We start from the raw sequence: 19,253 nt of genomic DNA, 5'->3' as shown, positions 1-19,253 counted from the left end.
CTGGCCTGGAAAGACATTATCTACCCTGTGGGGAGGGGAGTGGGGGAGAAGGAGCATGCAGGTGACATTGAGTGTCAGAGGAGATGAGATGGAGAACCCAGTATTTCAGAGCTGGGAGGGCCCTTAGAACACAGAATGTCACAGTGCCAGTTTCCTCTACAAACTATCTATTTTTTGGGGTTGGGTCAACATCACTTCAAAACCCTGATGGGTGGGGGAAGCTGGGCAGTCAGTGCCATTGTCCAGGATGAGTCAGCCTGGCCCCTGCTGCAGGGACACAGGAGAGCAGGCAAGAAGCAGCAATAAACACTCAGGCTGTGATTAGACGGCTGGTACTCTGTCATCCACCCCCAGCCTCCTTCCCAATCCCCTCCCCCCCAGTCTCCCACCCACACAGCAAGGCACAGTCATCATCAATGGGTACAAAAGCAGCTCCTAGACTGGAGTGGGGGTGGGCACTGGGGACAGGGGCCACAGGATCGAGGAGAGGGGCAAGAAGAGGGTCTTCCAGGCCTGGTTTCCCTACTGGGAGCTGACAACTATCCCCAAGCAAGGAGGGTAGGGGTGACAGACAGCTAAGCTCATCTGCCCCCAGAGGGTCCCTCCTGGTAGGAGCTGCCCCTGGACACTGAAGAACAAGAGATTCACCTCCATTCCTTTCCAGACTGCCCGAAGCTAGCCCCATCTGGCATCTTCCGGCCTTTCCTTCTAACCACATCCCCCTTCAGCAAATGTCTACTTGTGTCTCCTCTGCAAAGGGATGCCTGCAGGGCCTGGATGTGGCTCAGTGTAGCCAATTCTACCTACTCACAGAGGGTCAGGACTCTCGCTGAGGGAGAAGGGAAGCAGACAGGGTGGTTAGCTTGAGAGAGGCCTCAGAGCCACGCCCTCCCAGGAGGAGCTGGGCCCACCTGGCTTACCTATCCAGGCCCCAGCCCCGGGGTAGAGGAAGGTCACTGCTGCTTGCAAGCTGACAGCCGGCGGATCTTGCTGCTGGCAGAGGAGGCCTTGCGAGAGGGGTTGGAGGAGGCGCTGACCCTCCGCTCAGCTTTGGCTTTGGTGCTCAGCTGCGCTGTCTCGGTGCCGTTCATGCACACCATCTTGGGGGGACCCCGGCTCCCACGGTTCTGTCCATTTTGTCCAGCCTCCTCCTCGGGGACTTGTCCTGGAAGGGGAACAGAGCAGGGGGAAGAGGATGGTCAGACCTCTTCTTCCAGGAGGCTAAACCCAAGAATGAGCTGGCCGTGAATCCCACCTGGCACATTCAACAAGCAGTATGACCAGGGGCAAGTCTCCAGTGATGCTGAGTTACCTCATCGGGAAAATGGGCATAATCGTGCCCAGATGATCTGACTGGGCTGTTATGAGAAGCTAATGAGATCATGTGTCTGAGGTGTTTTGTAAACCTCAGTGTTACCCAACTGAGGAGGAGGTGACTAGAGCTGGAGAGAAGGGATGGTAAGGAAGAATGCAAGAAGATGAAAACATAGCATGACCCACTGGCAGAGAGGGAAGGGATATCTGTCAAAGGGGACCTCACAGCCAGGGATGGTCCAGGAAAGCAAGGGTTGGGGAGACCTGCGATCAAACTTCAAGTAGCGGTATGACCCTGAGCAAGTCACTTTCTCTGGGCCTCAGAAATCAATCTCCACATAAGTTTTATTCATCTTGGGATTTTATTGTATTTTTTAATATTTTACATCAGTCCCTCAACATTCAGCCTACACTCAACCCCTCTTTCTCACAAAGGAAAGGAGGAGGAAGGAAACAAGCATTAATTAAACATCAACTGTATGCTAAGCACTGTGGTAACCTCGGTACAAATATTTCATATGAACCTGACAACAGAAACATTGGGAAAGTTTTTTTTACTCCTTGTGAGTCCTTTTTTGAGTTTTCTTGGCAAAGATATTGGGAGATTTACCATTTCCTTCACCTCATTTGACAGATGAGGAAACAGACACACAGGGTGAAGTGACTTGCCCAGGGTCACACAGCTAGTAGTAAGTGTCTGAGGCCAGATCCAAACTCAGGAAAATACGTCTTTCTAACTCCAGGCTCTGTAATCTATCTGTTGTGCCACCTAGCTGCCCTAGGTGAGATTATTATCCCCATTTTATAGCAGAGGAAATTGAAGCTGACTGGGATGGAGTAACTTGCCCAGGATCCATGGTAAATAATGAGACTAGATTTGAATTCAGATGTTCCTGCTTTGGGTCTGAGGCTTGCCCCACTGCACCACCTAACTGCCAAGGAAAAACATCATCTGTAAAATGAGAGAGACCCATTTAATGGTCTTCAGATTTCTGATTCTATGATTCAGGCAAAGCCAACACACACACCTACAAGAATGCTGCACATCCCACCTCTCCAAGGAGAGGAGGAAGGTGAGTTTCCTCATTAGCTCTCCAGGATCAAGATCCTTTGGAGTTCAATGGCTTTCCTCATCTGCAAAATGGGAATATTGATCCCCACTGCCTCTTGGCCCCACCCCGCTTACTGTGAGGATCCAAGGACATAACCTGGGGAACAGTGCTTTGCAAACTTTAAGTCACTACATCAAGGATGGTTGTGATTACCATCATTCCTCTTATTTTTTTCCCTTTCTTACAGCCCAGGAATACTCTAGTACACTCATGTACCAGTTTGTCCAGTCACTCCCCAATCAATGGACACTGGTTTCGCTTCCAGTTTTTTCCTATCACAAAGTACAGCTCTGATCTCATTGGCTGTCATGGATTCAATTATCATCCCTAGGCAGATGATTCTTCTGACCTCCAGCCCCCACCCTTCCCCTGTCTCCAGCGGTCTACTGGACATCTTCAACTGCAAGTCTCGACATCTTAAACTCAACGTGTCCAAACAGGAGTTCAGTGTCAGCCTGAATTCACTGTCCAAACCCTCCCTCTGCCTCCACCTTCCCTATTACGGTAGAGGGCACCAGCATTCTCCCAGGTACTCAGGCTGGACATTCCTGAGTCCTCCTGGATTCCTCATTATCTCCCTCTTTGAGCCCTGTATACAAGATGTTGCCAAGGCCTGTTGATTTTATCTTCATAACAGCTTCTATCCTTTGACAATGACAATGTCCCCTCCTTGATGCAGGTCCTCATTACCTCATACCTGCTGTACGTCATCCCTCAATGATACAGTCTATCCTTTGGCTATCAAAGTGATTTTCCTAACGTGCATGTCTGACCATGTCAATATCTGACACGTAGTGGGTGCTTAACAAATGTTTATTAACTGAACGACTGAATGTCACTCCCCTATTCAATAAATACTGGTGGCTCCCTATTATTGTGACAAAAGTTCAGTGATTTCAGTCTTGCCCAACTCTTTGTGACCCCATTTAGGGTTTTCTTGGCAAAGGTATTGGAGTGACAACCCTCCCTCCCACCTCCCTACTCAATAAACTCCAAAGGTTCCCTCATGCCTCTAAGATCAAACACATCTCTGCCTGGTGTTCAAAGCTCTTCAAAACCTGCCCCGTCCTACCTTCCTGGTCTGGAAGATCCACCTTCCACCTCACCATGTACAATCTCTTTGTGACTCTGGCCTCCTCTCAGAAGACCCTCCATCTCTGGGCTCCAGGCATTTTTGCTGGCTGTTGCCCAGGTCTGAAACTTTCCCCCTCTTCATTCCTGCTTCAAGGCCCAAGGAAAACCCCACCTTCAAGAGGAAGCCTTTCCCAGTCTCTCTTCATACCTAATGCCTTTCCTCCAACATTTCCTGTCTATGACGTATTTATACCCAGTTGTCTGCATGTTGTCTCCCTCAACTGTGAGCTCTTTTAGGGTGGGGTCTGTCTTTTATCCCTTCCCCCCCCCAGCTTAGCACAATGCGTCTGCTCCCCTACTGCCCATGCAATGTTGGGCAGGTCCCTTAAGCTCAGTGCTAGGGTTTGCTCTTCTGTAATATGAGGAGACTGGCCTCCAGGACTTCTGCCAATTCTTAATCTGTGACCTGCTTCTGCATTTCCCCGGTCACTGCTTTCCGAATCACCAGGAATGCAGCCACCGGTAAAACAACAAACACAAATAACAGCCGTGGGTTGTAATCTTCACTGCCCACCTTCTCTTCTGTGCTGAAGGGTCACACCCAGAGGCACCAGGAGTAGGCTAGGATCTGCCCAGAGGGATTCAGTCACTCCGAGGTCACACAGTAAATAAGAGAAACTTGAATCCATGTCTCCTGACCCCTAATTGAATGCTCTCTTGACACCAGGATGAGCTTTTCCCTGGTTACTTCCCCAGCTCAGACCTCATTCATTCGTTCATTCAACCATCCAACAACCCAGAGAGCAAGGCAATCAGCCATGACTGACCTTCTTGGGCACTGGGGTGAGCCTGGACTCAGAGAGATAGAGATCAGGAAAGAATGAGACTCAGAGGAGGAGATAAAAATCATAGATGGACACGAGCCAAGGACTTTGGAAAAGGGGAAGGAAGAAATAAAGAAGCACCCATTGAGTGGTAGGCACTTTACAAATATCTCATTTGATCTTCTCAACCACCTTGGGAGGTAGGCTGCTTTTATTCTTTTTCTTTACAGTTGAGGAAACTGAGGCAGAGATGAGTGACTTGCCAAGCGTCACACAGCTAGTAGGATCTGAAACAGAACTTGAAATGAGGTCTTCCTGATTCAGGGCAGCTAGGTGGCAGTGAACAGAGTGTCGGGCATAGAGTCAGAAGACTTCAATCCAAAACTGGCCTCAGATACTTACTAGCCGGGCCACCCTGGGCAAGTCACTTAACCCTGCTTGCCTCAGTTCCTCATATCTGGAAAATGAGCTGGAGTAGGGCACCGCAAATCACTCCAGTATCTTTGCCAAGAAAGCCCCAAATGGGGTCAACAAAGAGTCAGACACAACTGAAAAATGACTAAACAACAACTTCCTGATTCTAGGCCTAGCCAAGGGCCTTGGAGAGGGGTTTCTGGGTGGGGGAGGGGGGTGGGTGCCTCTCTTTCTAGTTTGAAGCCACTGGTCAGGGAGTACAAGGGGAAAGGAAGAAAGGCTGGAGTTTTGGAAACAATGAGGGGCAGGAAGAGAAAATTTCTCTTTGCTGGTTGCTTCAGATCCTGGGACTCTGCCCCCAGGTAATTTTAAATTTTAGAAGCATGTCATGCTCCCCAGGTCCTTGATGGATGAGTCACCAAGAGCCTAGAGGAGCTCAGGGCTGCAAGGAGAGTCCATCTGTATCATCCTGGGATCTTCAGGGATGATCAATGTCCCGGGGACCTTCCCAATGAGAAAAGGTGGCTCCCCTGCCTGGCACCAATCTGTTCAGAGGGTGGGGCAAACGCAGAGAAGGGGGTGTGTTATGGACTGCCCACCCAAGCCAGGAGTTTGTGTATTCAGTTGTGGCAGTTTATATATTACAGGAAGGGACCAGTTTCTTTGCTCTAAGCCCCCAGATTTGGGGAGAATCTGTCAGTGAGCCTCTGGACCTCATTAGAGCTTCTTTCCAGCTCTAATTCTGAAGTGCAAAGAATAATGATCATGCCTCTCATCTCAGTTAACCACTCTGGGCCTTGGTTTTCTCATCTGTAAAAGGGGAAGAATCATACTTATCAGACCCACCTCTCAAGGCTGCTTGTACAAAAAAAAATAATGCTTTGAGCTTAAAACAATCAATCAGTATTTATTAAATGATGGCTATATGCCAAGACTTTGTGTCCTAAGTGCTACAAGACAAAAGTGAGACAATCCTTGTCCTCAGGAATTTAGACTTTACTATGTAAATAAACATTATTATGACCACTTATGCAGTCATTTGAGAGGTACTACAGCATACTGGCTTGAAGGCTATTCTCCTTTGTTTTGGAGGCAATTAGAGTTAAGTGACTTGCCCAGGGTCACACAGCTAGTTAAGTGTCTGAGGCCAGATCTGAACCCAGGTCCTCGCCGGAGAGCTCGCCCCCAGGTCCTCCTGACTCCAAGGCCAGTGCTCTATCCATTGTACCACCTGGTTACCCCTAGAAAGCTATTCTCAAAAGCAGGAAGAGCTGGGTTCATGTCATGTTTCTAATACAGACTGACAAGATGACCCTGGGTAAGTCTTTTAACCTCTCAGTGTCTAATCAACTCTAAAACTAAGCTTCAGAGAAGCTGCTGATCTGCATTAGCAGGAAATTCCTCACCGAAGGGTTCCCTATATCAGTAGTATCAAATTCAAATAAAAGGGGGGGGGGCACTAAGCCATATATAGGGATCCTAGCAGGCCACATATTGCCTTGGTGGTGTTCAGTCATTTCACTCATGTCTGATTCTTTGTGACCCCATCTGGGGTTTTCTTGGCAAAGATACTAGAGTGGTTTGCCATGTCCTTTTCCAATTCATTTTTTAGATGAGGAAGTTGAAGCAGATTTCGATTAAATAAGTATCTGAGGGTGGATTTGAACTCATGTCTTCCACTGTCTAGTTATCTCAGTCTCATAGGATTAAAAGATAAAAGGGGCTTTAGAGATCTTCTGGTCTACCTCCAATGCTTTTTTTTTTTTGACATTACCCAACCTCCCCAGGCATTCATGCCATCACCAAATACCTTATTAAGTGGTAGGAAGCAAACCATCTAGCCACAAAGAAATCTCTGAGGCTCTGAGTGCGGATTGGGGGTGAGGGAGACTCATGGCCCTAGACTCAGATCAAGGCCGGGTCAGAAATAAAGAGTGAAGAAACTGATGCTTAGGGAAGTAAGGAGACTTGCCCCAGGCCACAGAGAAGCTGAAGAGCCAAGCTGGCATTCAGATTTTGCCACCTGCCTCCAAATCCAGTGCTCTTTCCCAGATACCTGCTATCAACCATGCTCAGCTGAGCTGGGGGTGGAGGGATCCTGAGGGGAGAAAAGTAAAGTGTTTGTCTTTAGAGCACTTGCATGGAGTCCTGAGCTGGCTAAGGAAGTTGGTGGATTCTAGGAAGCAGCTTGACTGGGATTCTGTCACACAAGACAAGGACCCCCACCCCCAGCTCCCCGTGACTGTCACTCACACACGTGCCTTGAGGGAGGGAGAGCTCGCCCCCACTGAGGCAGGCTTGGCACCCACCTCCAGTCACATGACAAACTTTTGTTAGTCATAGCAGAGCTTTGGTTGGAGAAGGAGGGGGGTTGTCAGAGCCCCCCTTGTCAGACCTTCTGCTCAGGGCTTGGGGCCCCTTTCTCCAGGGGCAGGAGGGGAAGCATCATCTGTGTTCATGAGTGGCCCATAGGCTAAGAGAGTGAGGTCTGGGTTGCTCAGTCCATATAGGCACATTGCCTGGCTTGGTAAAATTGAGGCATACATATACTCTCATTTCAGGAGATTACAAGAAGAAGCTGATGAATGGACAGGAACCCTAGCAGACCACCTTCACCACCCTCCCAAATATCAGCCAGGCTGGTCTCACCACTTCCAGACCCATATCACATTCATGTCATAGTAACAAAAAAAAGGAGAATTTGGAAGTCAGACCTGGGATCATAGGAGCCTGGGTATAGTACTGGAAGGAACCCTGGAAGTCAAATAGTTTACATCTTTTATATAGATACATATAGATCACATATATGTATATATACCTTTTAGTCCTAAGAGACTCCTTCCCTTTTTATAGAGAGAGAAACTGATGCCCAGGGACATGAAGTGACTCACTTGCTCAAGGGAACACAGATAGTGAGGACTAGGTGCAGAATCTGAACCCAAGTTTTGGCTCCCAAAGGAGTGTTCTTTCCATTATACTAAATTCTGATGCTTATTAGATGCTTGACCTTGGCTAAGCCGCTTTGATTATTTAGGTTTTCCTTGCTTCCTCTATAAAATGTGGATGATAATACTGGCACCACCTTCTTCCCAGGGATGTTGAGCCAAGGCTGTACAGACTGTGCTGCTCCATACGAACACACTATTATTATTTCAGTCCTGGAGACCTTGTTCACATCATTTCCTTCTCTCAGTTCACCCCCAAACCTAACAACCCTTCAAGGCCTGACTCTGTTCCTACTACCCTCCATTTCCCTGACCATCCAAAGGATATGAATGATTAGTAGTCAAAAAAATCCAAGAGATCAACATTTCTATGAAGAAATGTTCCAAATAGCTAATAATTAGAGAAATGCAAATTAAAACAATTTTGAGGTTCTGCTTCACACCCATCAGACTGGCAAAGATGATAAAAAAGGAAAATGACAATTGCTGGGAGGGGCAGTGGGAGGAGAGGAACATTACTGTACCTCAAAGAGAACTGTGGATTGGTCCAACAATTCTGGAAAGCAATTTAATTGTGCCCAAGAAGCCCTGAAATTGGGATACTTTTTAACCCAGCAATATCATTACTAGATCTCAAAGAGAAAAAGGAATCCTATGCACACAAATATTAATAACGCCTCTTCCTGTTATCACAAAAAAATCTTGGAAACTGAAGAAGCTGCCATCCAATGGGGAATGGCGAAACATCCTGAAAAATGATGCAAGGGATGGACTCTGAGAAACCTGGGAAGACTGACACACAGCAAGGTCCTGATGTGTGTGTGTGAATGATAAATCCTTCAAGTGGTCCCACAAATTCAAACTGGAGCCATCGGAAGACAGAACTATGGGAAATATGGCCACTGATTCTAATCCAGTGGAAATAGACATACTAGGATTCTGAATACCAGAGCCAGGGGTCATTTGTTAAGTCACACTAACTTGTGACTGGCTATATATTGAGAGTGAAAGAAGTAAAATGGAGAGACCCATTTACCAAATAACAATAAAGAAAAAGACCTTTGAAAGGAAGACTTAAGAACCCAATGGCCAGTCATGACTTCAGAGAACCAGTGATGAAGCAGGCTACTCACCTCCTGACAAATGGGAAAAAGGATAAGGAATTAATTTTTGGACACAGTCAATGTGGGAAGAATTAGTTTTGCTTGACTTGTCATTATTTATTTTTCAGTTATGTTTGATTCTTCATGACCCTATTTGGGGTTTACCTGGAAAAGATATTGGTGCGGTTTGCCATTTTCTTCTCCAGGTCATTTTAAAGATGAGGAAACTGAGGCAAATAAAGTTAAGTGGCTTGCCCAGGGTCACACAGCTATTAAGTGTCTGAGGCTGGATTTGAATTCAGGTCTTCCTGACTCTAGGCCAAGCGCTCTATCCACTGAGTCACTTGGCTGCCCCTTTGCTTGACTATGTACTCTTTCTGTATGCATTCGTGTACATATATATAGATTCAAGTAATACACATCTATCTATGTATGTATATGGCTAGCATTTATATATTGCTCTGAGGTTCACAAAGCAGTGTACATATGTAAGCTCATTTGATTCTCACAACCACCCTGGAACATGGATACTATTATCATGACCATTTTACAGATGAGGAAAATGAGGCAGAGGTTAAATGATCTGCCCAGGGTCACACAGCTAAAGAAGTGCCAGAGACAGGATTTGAATTCAGGTCTTTTTGACCCCAGGTCCATCTCTCTATGCACTGTGTCAGCTAGCTGCCTACGAGGGGTTTACATATGTGTGTTTATGTATGTGTATATACACACATGTTTGGGGCTTTTTTTGGGAGGTAGAGGTAAAAGAGAGAAGGGGGCAGGGACAAGTTTGCAAAAAAAAAAAAGAGAGAGAGAGAGAGTCACTGAAACATACAAAAAAGAACAGAATGAATGTCAGAAAGAATCATGGACAAGCAGGAATTTGAAAGTTACATGATAAATCTGTCACATATGTGGGCTTTCCCAAAGTCTTAGTGCAGGTTTAGGCTTTCGTAGTTTAAACTGCACTATGACTTTTGGGACAGCCTGGACCTAAGAAAGGAAGACAGCTCGATAAGAAGACGTTTCTGTTTTCGCACACAACCCCCTTTCTTTATTCTACTCTGTATGGGGAAATGCTCATTTTATTTGGTGCGTGTTAAGTTCAGAATTAAAAAAAAAATAAGTCAAGCGTTTCCTGAATGGTATAACTCCCTGTGGGGTCTCCATCCTGGGACTCCCAGCACTCCTAGTTAATTGGTCTAACAAATGCAGGAGCCCCCTGCCTACATGGTGCCCCTTCCTCCTAATCTGGATTTATCTTGTCACTGACCTCTTTAGACTGGAAGCTGACTGAGGGTAGGGGCTGTTTCTGACTTTTCTTTGTGTCCCCAGGGCTTCGTGCAGTACCTGGTCTATAGTAAGCACTTAATAAATGCTTGTTGATTGATTTATCTTTGATATATAAATTTTTTTTATTTTTAATATTCAGGTTCTTTTTTTAATTTAAATTTTGAGTTCCAAATTCTCTCCCTCCCTCTCTTACTCAGTGAGAAGCAATATATCAAAAATGCCTGTGAAATCATGCAAAAACATATTTCCATATTCTATTTCCATCATTAAAAATGCAGAGAAAAGTCAAGAAAAGTGAGAATAATTTGCACTCGGAGTTCATCAGTTCCTTCTCGGGAGGTGGATTGCCTTTTTCTTGTTGACTGATTTACAAAGCATTTTATAAAGCATGAAGAGCTCTAGGCATAGAAACAGCCCATGAATCAATCACCCAGCACTTAGTAAGCCCCAGTTATGTGCTGGGCACTGAGTGAGGGACTCCAGTCTCCTCCTGAGCCCCTGACCCAAAGGACTGGACTTGGTTTGGCAAAGTCAGAGCTTGGAGGCTGTTGGAAGGTGTTGCCTTTTGGTGGCTGTGTGAAGGAGCCTCTCCTGAATACTCCTGTCAATGTGCTCATCTGGGTCTCCATCTTGGTATCTTCACAAGGACAGAAGCTCATCAACAGGATCTTTTGGGCCTAATTTACCCTGGGCAGCCACGTGAAGCCAGAGGTTGTCTGACCTTGTCATGATCACTAGGTTTCCTTGAGTCTAGAACACAGTCATGGCATGATAGCCCTGCCTGGGATGGAGTGATCTAGAAGAGACCATGGGACATTGTCCTCCTTTCCCTGAACACAGTACGGAGCCTACTATGCTAGGGGGCCCAGGAAATTGTTAAGTATTGGTAAGTATTTTGATAACTGTTTCACTAAAATTGGTTTCCTATGTATTTTAGGCATTTAAGAACACGATCTGGAGAGGGAAGGAAGCATTTACCAATGTACCTATGTACCAGGCACTGTGCTTAGCTACTTACAAATATCATCTTATGTGATTCTCATAACAACTCTGCAAAATAGGCACTGTTATTACCTCCATGTTACAGCTGAGAAAGCAGAGGCAAACAGAGGGTCACACAGTTACTAAGTTCCTGAGGCAGGATTTGGACTCAGATATTCCTGACCCCAGGCCCAGCATTCTACCCACTTCAATTAATAAACACTTCTTAAGGAGCTACTATTTACAGGCACCGTGATAAGAGATGAAGACACAAAAGGAGGCAAAAGATGGTCCCTGTCCTCAAGAAGCTTTCAATCACAACCAAACCGCTATACAAACCACAAGCAAACAAACATACACAAACAAGCTATAATACCAGATAAACAGGAAATCATTAACAGAGGAAAGGCACTAGAATGAAGAGGGGTTGGGAAAGGTTTCCAGTAAAAGGTGGGATTTAAGTTGGGCCTTAAAGGAAGCTAGGGAGGTCAGCTGGTGGAGTGGAGGAAAGGCTCTAGACACAGGGGACAGCCACGGCATCTCTTTGCTGTGAGAATCAGTCCATGGCCTTCACCAGACCATCAAAAGGGGCTAGGACACAAAAAAGCCTCTCTATGCTATAGTCCTGGGAAGGACCCCTTAGTTTTTTTCAACCTTTGCCCATCAACCACCAGTGTTTAGTGTCTGGTCTAGGACAGAATAAGAAGACAAGAAACAGTCAGCAAGAGGACGGAGAGTACAGTCCATCCATTGTCCCCCTGCTCCACTGAGCTTTGGATGAATGGAATCTTTCTGAGCTAATAGCCCCACTGGTGATACACGTAATGAGAAAATTTAGTGGTTTGCATGATGATAGGTTTTTTGGTACAGAAACTCATTTACCACCTGCAATACTTTATCGAACACATTCTATGGCTGCCATGCCTGTAACATTCACATGTTAAATCTGGCCAAAGGGGAGAATTCCACTCAGGCCTTCCTGATTGGTCAGGGTCTACACCACCAGCAATTCTCTCAGCTGCCTGGCCTGAGGCTTCTAATGGGATATTTCACAATCATGAACTATGTCCACAAATAGGTCAGGTACAAGGTCTGAAATGCCTAACTGGGTAAGGACAGAACAGGGGGCGTAGATGGCACCATAATGCATAGAATGCTGGACCTGGAGTAAGGAAGACTCATCTTCTTGAGTTCAAATCTGGCCTCAGACACGTACCCTGGGCAACTCACTTCACCCTGTTCGCCTCAGTTTTCTCATCTATAAAATGACCTGGACAACGAAATGGCAAACCACACCAGTATTTTTGCCAAGAAAATCCCAAAAGGGATCATGAAGAGTTGGACACAACTGAAAAATGACTAACCAACAATAGAACATAAGAATTTAGATCTTTTATAGTCCAATGGAGCTGCTCAAGAGGTTACCAGCTTATGAAATTCCGAGCCCCAAGACCCAACCTGTGCAAAGTTGAGTATGTCACAGAAACAGGCCAACTGGAGTCTATGGTAGCTGTGAGGGTCTCTGTTGAGACCTCTCTAAAACCTGGTTAGATCAGCTGATAGAGCCCCCAGCTCACCGTGCCACAGAAGCAGAAACTTTATCTCTATGCCCTTCAAGGCTACAGTCTGGGTTCTGTGGCTTTCTGATGGCAGAATCCTTGTAGCATGGAGGCAGCTTTTCAAGATCCTAAGACACCTGAGAGATTTGGGGGCCAGACCTCTCTTTATTTTTATTTAAATCAGAAAATGAAGTAAGAACTGAGAGACGGAGCAGCATAGTGGAGTGAGAGCTGGCCTTGAAGCCAGGCAAGTCTGGGTTCAAAGTCCTGCTTCTGACCCATGCTAGCTGTGGGACAAGGCCACAGACATTTAACCTCTCACTTCCTCTAACCCAAGGCTTCTTGGTTTTTTTGGAGAAGCATATGGACCCCTGCTCAGAATAACGTTTTTAAAGGCACAAAATACATAGGATTACAAAGCAAATCAATTATGTTGAAATACAGTTACCAAGATAATCTTAAAAACCAGCTGACTAGGACACTAGTTGACCTGCCTTCACCCTTGGCAATGCTCTACGACCATAAATGACAGAAGAATCTCTCTCTCTGTTCTGTTCTCTTCTCTTTTTCCTTCTCTACTACTCCTTCTCTCTCTCTGTCTTTGTATCTCTCTTTCTGTCCGTTTTTCTTCCTCTCTGTCTCTGACACACATACATACACAGAGTATACTGACTGCCTGTGAGTAGATGAGATTGCCACAGGTGAGAATGTAGAGAGAAAGAAGACGGGTAAGACTAGGTCTTTGGGGAATACCTACTTTAAATGAATTGGAAAAGGATAAAGACAGAGGAGATTTTAGGCTGGAAGTGAACTGAATTTAAAGATAAAGTTCATCCTCCTCATTTTATAGAAGAGGGACCTCACTGAAGTCACTACAGGACAAGGAAGCAAGCCCAGGTTGGTTCTCTGACTCCAAAGCCAGAGCCCACTGGGCTAGGCTAGCCTAAAAGGTTAGGGAGAGGAGATCACCTAGGACAGCATTGTGTGCTTTAAGCAGAAGGAGAAGGGATTACCCAGTGAACAGGGAGTTCAAGGTCACAGAAAGCTCAAGGATGTTTTAGACTAAGAACGGTTATGGATTTGATAAAGGAGGTTGGTGACCTCAGGGAAAGCAATTCCAATGGAACGGTGGAGTTTGGAGAGGAAGCAGCATGGGGTCAGTGGAAAAGAGAAAGCCTCTGAGAGTCAGTATCTATACTTCCTCTCTTCTCATACTCTTCTGATCCAAAATTCCTCTTTCTGAATTTGCCAGTCTTAATTGTCAAATCCGTTGGTGTTTTCTCAATCCTCATCTTCTCTGCTGATCACCCTCTTCGTGCTGGGTTTTCATGAGTTGAAAACCCTCTCTCCTGGGACTCCCCTACTTGTCTACTCACTCCTCTGTCTCTGCTGCTATATTGTTACCCCTATTAACGGGGGATGTCCCCAAGGATGGGTGTCCTGGGCTCTCTTCTCTTTCCTTTATACTCTCTTACTTAGTGTCCTCATCAGCCCCCCGAAGGGTCAATTGTCGACTTTGAGCCAATGATTGCCAGATCTATACATCCAGCCCTGCACCTCTCCTGGGTGTCAGTCCCAACTGCCTAATAGACATTTAAAAATGGATGTCCTGTAGTCATCACAAACTTGCTAAGTCCAAAACAGAACTCACTGTCTTTCCCCTCAAACTCTCCCATCACAGTGGGATGTACTACCATCCTTCCAGTCAATCTTGGTGGTCATCTTGAACTCCTCATGCTCATCCTCCCCACATGGCCAATCAGTTGCTAAACCTTGTTGTTCTACCTTCCCAACATCTCTCTCGTATATGTCCTCTTCTGTCAACTCATATAACTACCACCCTAATTCATGCCCTCACCACCTCTTGCCTATACTGGGGTTTTCCTGTCTCAAGTCTTTTTGCAATCTAATCTCTCCACTCCCTCACCCACAATCTCACCCCCCCCCCCAATTTCCACCTAGCTCTCAAAGTGATTTTTTTTTTTGAGGCAATCAGGGATTAAGTAACTCACTCAGGGTCAAACAGCTATTGTGAGACCAGATTTAAACTCAGGTCCCCCTGAATCCAGAGCAGGTGCTCTATCTATCATACCACCTAGCTGCCCCTCTGAGTGATCTTACTAAATAAAACACAGGGGTGCTAATGTCACAGTTCTACTCAACAGACTGCAGTGGCTCCTTATGACCTCCAGGATCAAATACAGAGCCCTTGATTTGGCACTTAAAATGACAGCTTGGCCTCTTCCAGCCATTTCAGGCTTCTTCTGCTTGATTCTCTTCCAAAGAACTCTAAAATTCAGTCATATTGGCCAACCTGATGCTCCTCACTCACTCACAACACTCTCTCCCATCTCTGTGTGCTCTCTGCGTGCACGCTCTGATTCTTCACCTCCCTTTCTTAGAATCTGGCTTATTTTAAGCCTCTACTCAGGTTACCCTCCTGCTGGAAAGTTCTTCTTTAAAGCTGTTTCATTGACTCCACAAGTCTCTAGTACTTTACCCGATTACAAGACTGTTGTCTCCTCCTTAGGATCAAAGTTCCTTGAGAGCAGGGGCTATTTTTGCCTTTCTTTGAATTCCTGGTGCTTAGTACATTGCTTCATACACAGGAGATGCTTAATAAATGCTTGCTGATTGACTAGTCCATCTGGAATCACAAACTACCTGGGTTACCTTGGGATGTTACAACCTCAGTTTCCTCATCTGTAAAATGAGAGGATTAGCCTAGCTGGCCTCTGAGGTCCCTTTCAGCTCTCAATCTATGCTCCTATGCATGCAATGGGTTGAAATGTAAGTGGGTAAGAAGGGAAGTGGCAAGTAGGCAACTGCTTAGTCAGTGACAGCTGAGTTGAACTGAGTTGGTATTAGCTAGAACAATAATATGAATCTGCTGAGTTATGGCATCCTGACATACAGTCTCCTAAGAATAAGCCTGTGAGGTAGGGGGTCATAATCATCATCCTGATTTAACAGGTGAGGAAACTGAGGCTCAGAGAAGCTGAATGAGGTCCAGGGCCACAGAATTGCTAGGTATCAAGTAGGGTTTCTAGCACTCCAGGTCAAAGAAGATGGGGGTGGGGGAAGAAGGGTTCACAAGGATTGAAGATGCATTTGAGAGAGTGGAAGATTAACAGTGTAAGAACTAGAGGCTAAAAGTGGATGGCATCAAAGGGAGCTCCTTTTGGGGGTGGGGGAGTCTCAAACCTCACAGGACTAAATTTGGGAGATGGTGTCTGGGTTGAGAAAAAAGGGAAAAAGTTTGTAATGGTAGAGTGTCAATAAGAGTAAAATCTGAAAGGCCTTTCCCAGCTCTGCCATCCTGTGCTCTAAGGGCCCTCACAGCTCCATGACTTATGGCTCTGTCTTTAATTCTCACAACTGCCTTACTTTCTGTCTTTTCCATGTAATTATCCTAGAGAGAGCTTCTTTCTCTAGCACCCAAGTTTCTTGCCCTGCACTTACTCCCCAGTTTGAGCAAAGGCCCATGGAAACTAATGTTTCATACTCTTTCTATTGTCTATAACCCAGGGTTTTATTGCCTAAAAATTGCATGAGGTCTCTGGGTGGGACATTTCATCTTTTACAATATGACCTGCCTCAAAAGCAGGAGAGCCATCATGGAGACAGAACTAGAGGTGGCGAGTAGAGAGGACAGGGAGTGTGAGACCCCAAGACCAGAGTCCCTTGCAGGCTGCTCTTCTGCAACATGAACAGTCATCCCAGACACCGTCGAGGCAGTGGGGTACTGACATGGTAGCCCTAAATTGGCCATTCAAGACGCAATCGCACATCCCAGCTTCCACATCCATAACTTGCCAGGCCAAGGGACTCTGAGCAAATGTGCTGCTCTCGTAGCTTCATTTGTCTTATCTATAAAATGGGCAGAATGAATACTCCATTCCCAAGGCAGAGTAATGTCTTGCTGTATGCTTGCTGTACTCCAGTAAAGCAGGTTCCCAATTGTTCTTGGCAACTTGTTACGAGATGACCCATATGTAACATGCTGAGAATCACACCTTTTATAGTAGTTTAAAGTTTGCAAAGTCCTCTTCTCTTCCCACTGTGCAATTGTTGAAAGTGCAACCTATGTGCGGCATAGCAGAAAGAGATGGGCAAATTGGAACTTGGGTTCAAATGTTGTCTACGTGATCTTGGGTGATTTACCCTCTGGGGTTTAATTTCTCCATCTGAAAAATGAGGGGATTGCAAATGGTGACCTTTGAGTCCTCTTCAATGGTTTTATGAATATTCACTATCCCCACTGTGTGGATGAGGAAACTCAGGCTTATGGGGGAAGGGACTTGCCCAAGCTCATGCCTAAAATCCTTAAACTACTTTTCAGCCACAGTAACTGACTTCTCTGCTCATGTAAGCTCTGGGATTCGTTAAGTAAAAAAAAAATCTATAGATATAGTGATACAGATCTATACAGACGCCATCCATTACCTACCCCACAAGGTTACTGTATATGAGCCAAGTTCTTTTTTTTAATCTTTTATACTGCAAAGGGCTCCAGAAATAGGGGCTTTTATGATGACGTTGATTCCAGGAACCCTTTCTGGGAAAGGAAACAAGAAGTGAGAAGCAAGAAAAGAGCCAGTTTCATCAGCTCAGTCCTCCCCGGTGAGAGCGGACCAGGCTCAATTAATGAAAACAAAGAATTTAACACTGAAAATAGGCTTTCTGCACCCGTCACTGCAGCCCACACTGGAGCCTGTGACCCGTTGTGCCTTATCTATTAAAATTGTCACTATCCTGCCTCTCCATTAAGGGCGGCATGTTGCTAAAGACCAGCAGCCCACACCCATCCCTGCTGTGGCTGCCTGCGGCCTAGCTGCTGCTCAGGGACGGACGTCAGCTGGCCCCCACCGCCCCTTGCTTTCTCCCCAGTCACCCTGCTCAAAGATTCCTCTCAACACAAAAGCTGTTCAAAATAGGACCTCTTCTTACATAAAGGGCTTCAAGATGGCCTGATTCACCAGCTTCAAAGCACACGTCTGCTTGCACGTAAAGGATCATCTGCTATAAAAAGCCACCTTAGTAAATACTCGACACCCTTTATTTTTAGTTTCAGGATTTTTAATGCTCCCAATTTTCCTGCTCTCTCCTGGCTCCCCTCCCAAACACGAGTCAGGGAAAGAGAAGGAAAAGACGCAAAACCTGGAAGCTTTTGTTTTGCTTTGAAGTGTGGTGGGGCAGTCTGCCTGATTGAGAAAAGGGCTATGGATTATAGTGCTAATTTATGAGGGGGCTCTCCCCCAGGCCCAGCAGCTGTTGGCTTCCACAGAATCTGGGAATTGCAGGGTGAGAAGGGGGCTTTAGAGACTGTCTGCTCTGTACTTAGAGGGAACAGAAACCTAGAGAGGAAGAAGGGATGTGTGGAGGAGCCAGGCTTGAACTCAGGGATTCCTCATTCTCTGTCCAGTGACCTCTTGGTCACAGTGCCAGGACAGGGCTGCGTTCATTTTTCATTTGCAAGGTAGGAAGTAACTGGGAGGAGCAAGCCGGGAACCAAGCAGACACGAAGTTGAGCTTCCTTCCTCAGTTCTCCTGACTCCAAGGCCAACTTGTAAAAAGAAGTTACTTGATGGAGGCATAGGTCAATTAGTACAAGAGCTGGGGCTCTAACCCAGGTCTAGATGGAGTCACACAATGCTGGGCCTGAAAGGACCTCTGAGAGCGTAACATCCAAGTCACTCACATTAGAGATGAAAAATCTAAGCCCCACAGAGACATGGTCAAAGCTAGAACTCATCTCCCAGTAGCCAGTAAGCCTTTCTCCCTGCCCTCTCCAATTTCCAGAGCGCTTCCCTGTCACAGGGCCACTCCTGGGGTCGAGGCAAGTCAGGCTCACCATCTATCTCTTCTTTCTAAGCAGTGAATTCTGCAGTCCAGTCCTTCCTGAAGAATGACTCCTTAATACAGTGTCCATGACAAATAACCTCTGTACAAATATTTCCAGTGACAGAAAACTCACTACCTCTTTAAACGTCCTTTCAGCCTGAGTACTTTACACCTCTGATTAATGTAAGATTTGAAGTCCATTGACTACAATTTAAATGAAAACAACAACAAAATGAAACTGGACACTGCCTAATTATAATGGTCAAGCATGGCCCTAAAGAGGAGATGGGAAGATGTACTTGTCTCCCTTTTTAGGTGAGCTGATGGACTATGGGTACAGAATACTGCATACACTGTCAGAACAGGTGTGTGCCACCAGGGGCAGCTGATGAATCAGCCAGGGTTGTGCAACGGCTGAAAACATTTTTTCCCCTTTCCTTTTGGGTAGGTGAACGAAGAGGGATGTGTTTGGAAATGATGGTAATAGAAAACAAATAACTTTTGATGATTTTTTAAAAAGGGTCAAAATGAATGAAAAGAACATGTCTGTGCATACCCATACATATGATCCTTCCTGTGCACTAATGACCCACTCTTCTTTACTGTGGTGTGGAGATGACCTCAAAGGCACATGCTGGAGAAACACAAGCTAGTCCTTCCAAACTGGATGTCTCCTTATAGGGATCAACCGAGCTAAAAATAATTATGGTCCTTTAAGTTTACCAAATGCTTTTGCTCCACACTCAAAACCCTGTGTCCCAGGGAGGGCCAGGATTACCCTCCCCTTCTC

The 19,253-nt window shown here is 45.8% G+C and overlaps 1 protein-coding gene across 2 annotated transcripts in view; it reads right to left on the bottom strand.

Annotated features, from left to right (window-relative positions):
* STK11 (serine/threonine kinase 11) overlaps positions 1–19,253 on the bottom strand; it is a 171,773-nt gene that overhangs the window by 2,625 nt on the left and 149,895 nt on the right. The window contains exons 9-10 of one of the 2 annotated variants that reach the window (XR_011965506.1): positions 921–1,165; positions 649–829 (exon numbers count right to left, since the gene is read on the bottom strand). Coding sequence is in view for 1 of the 2 variants with exons in the window: in XM_072601371.1 (XP_072457472.1) it covers positions 954–1,165 (212 nt within the window). In the remaining variant the exon portion in view is untranslated. The remainder of the gene's footprint in view (positions 1–648; positions 830–920; positions 1,166–19,253) is intronic. The other variant, XM_072601371.1, reaches the window with a different exon arrangement.

The sequence above is a fragment of the Notamacropus eugenii genome, chromosome 4 (genome assembly GCF_028372415.1).
Source record: "Notamacropus eugenii isolate mMacEug1 chromosome 4, mMacEug1.pri_v2, whole genome shotgun sequence".
Classification (NCBI taxonomy): Eukaryota; Metazoa; Chordata; class Mammalia; order Diprotodontia; family Macropodidae; genus Notamacropus; species Notamacropus eugenii.
This window is presented reverse-complemented; position numbering and strand designations above follow the sequence as displayed.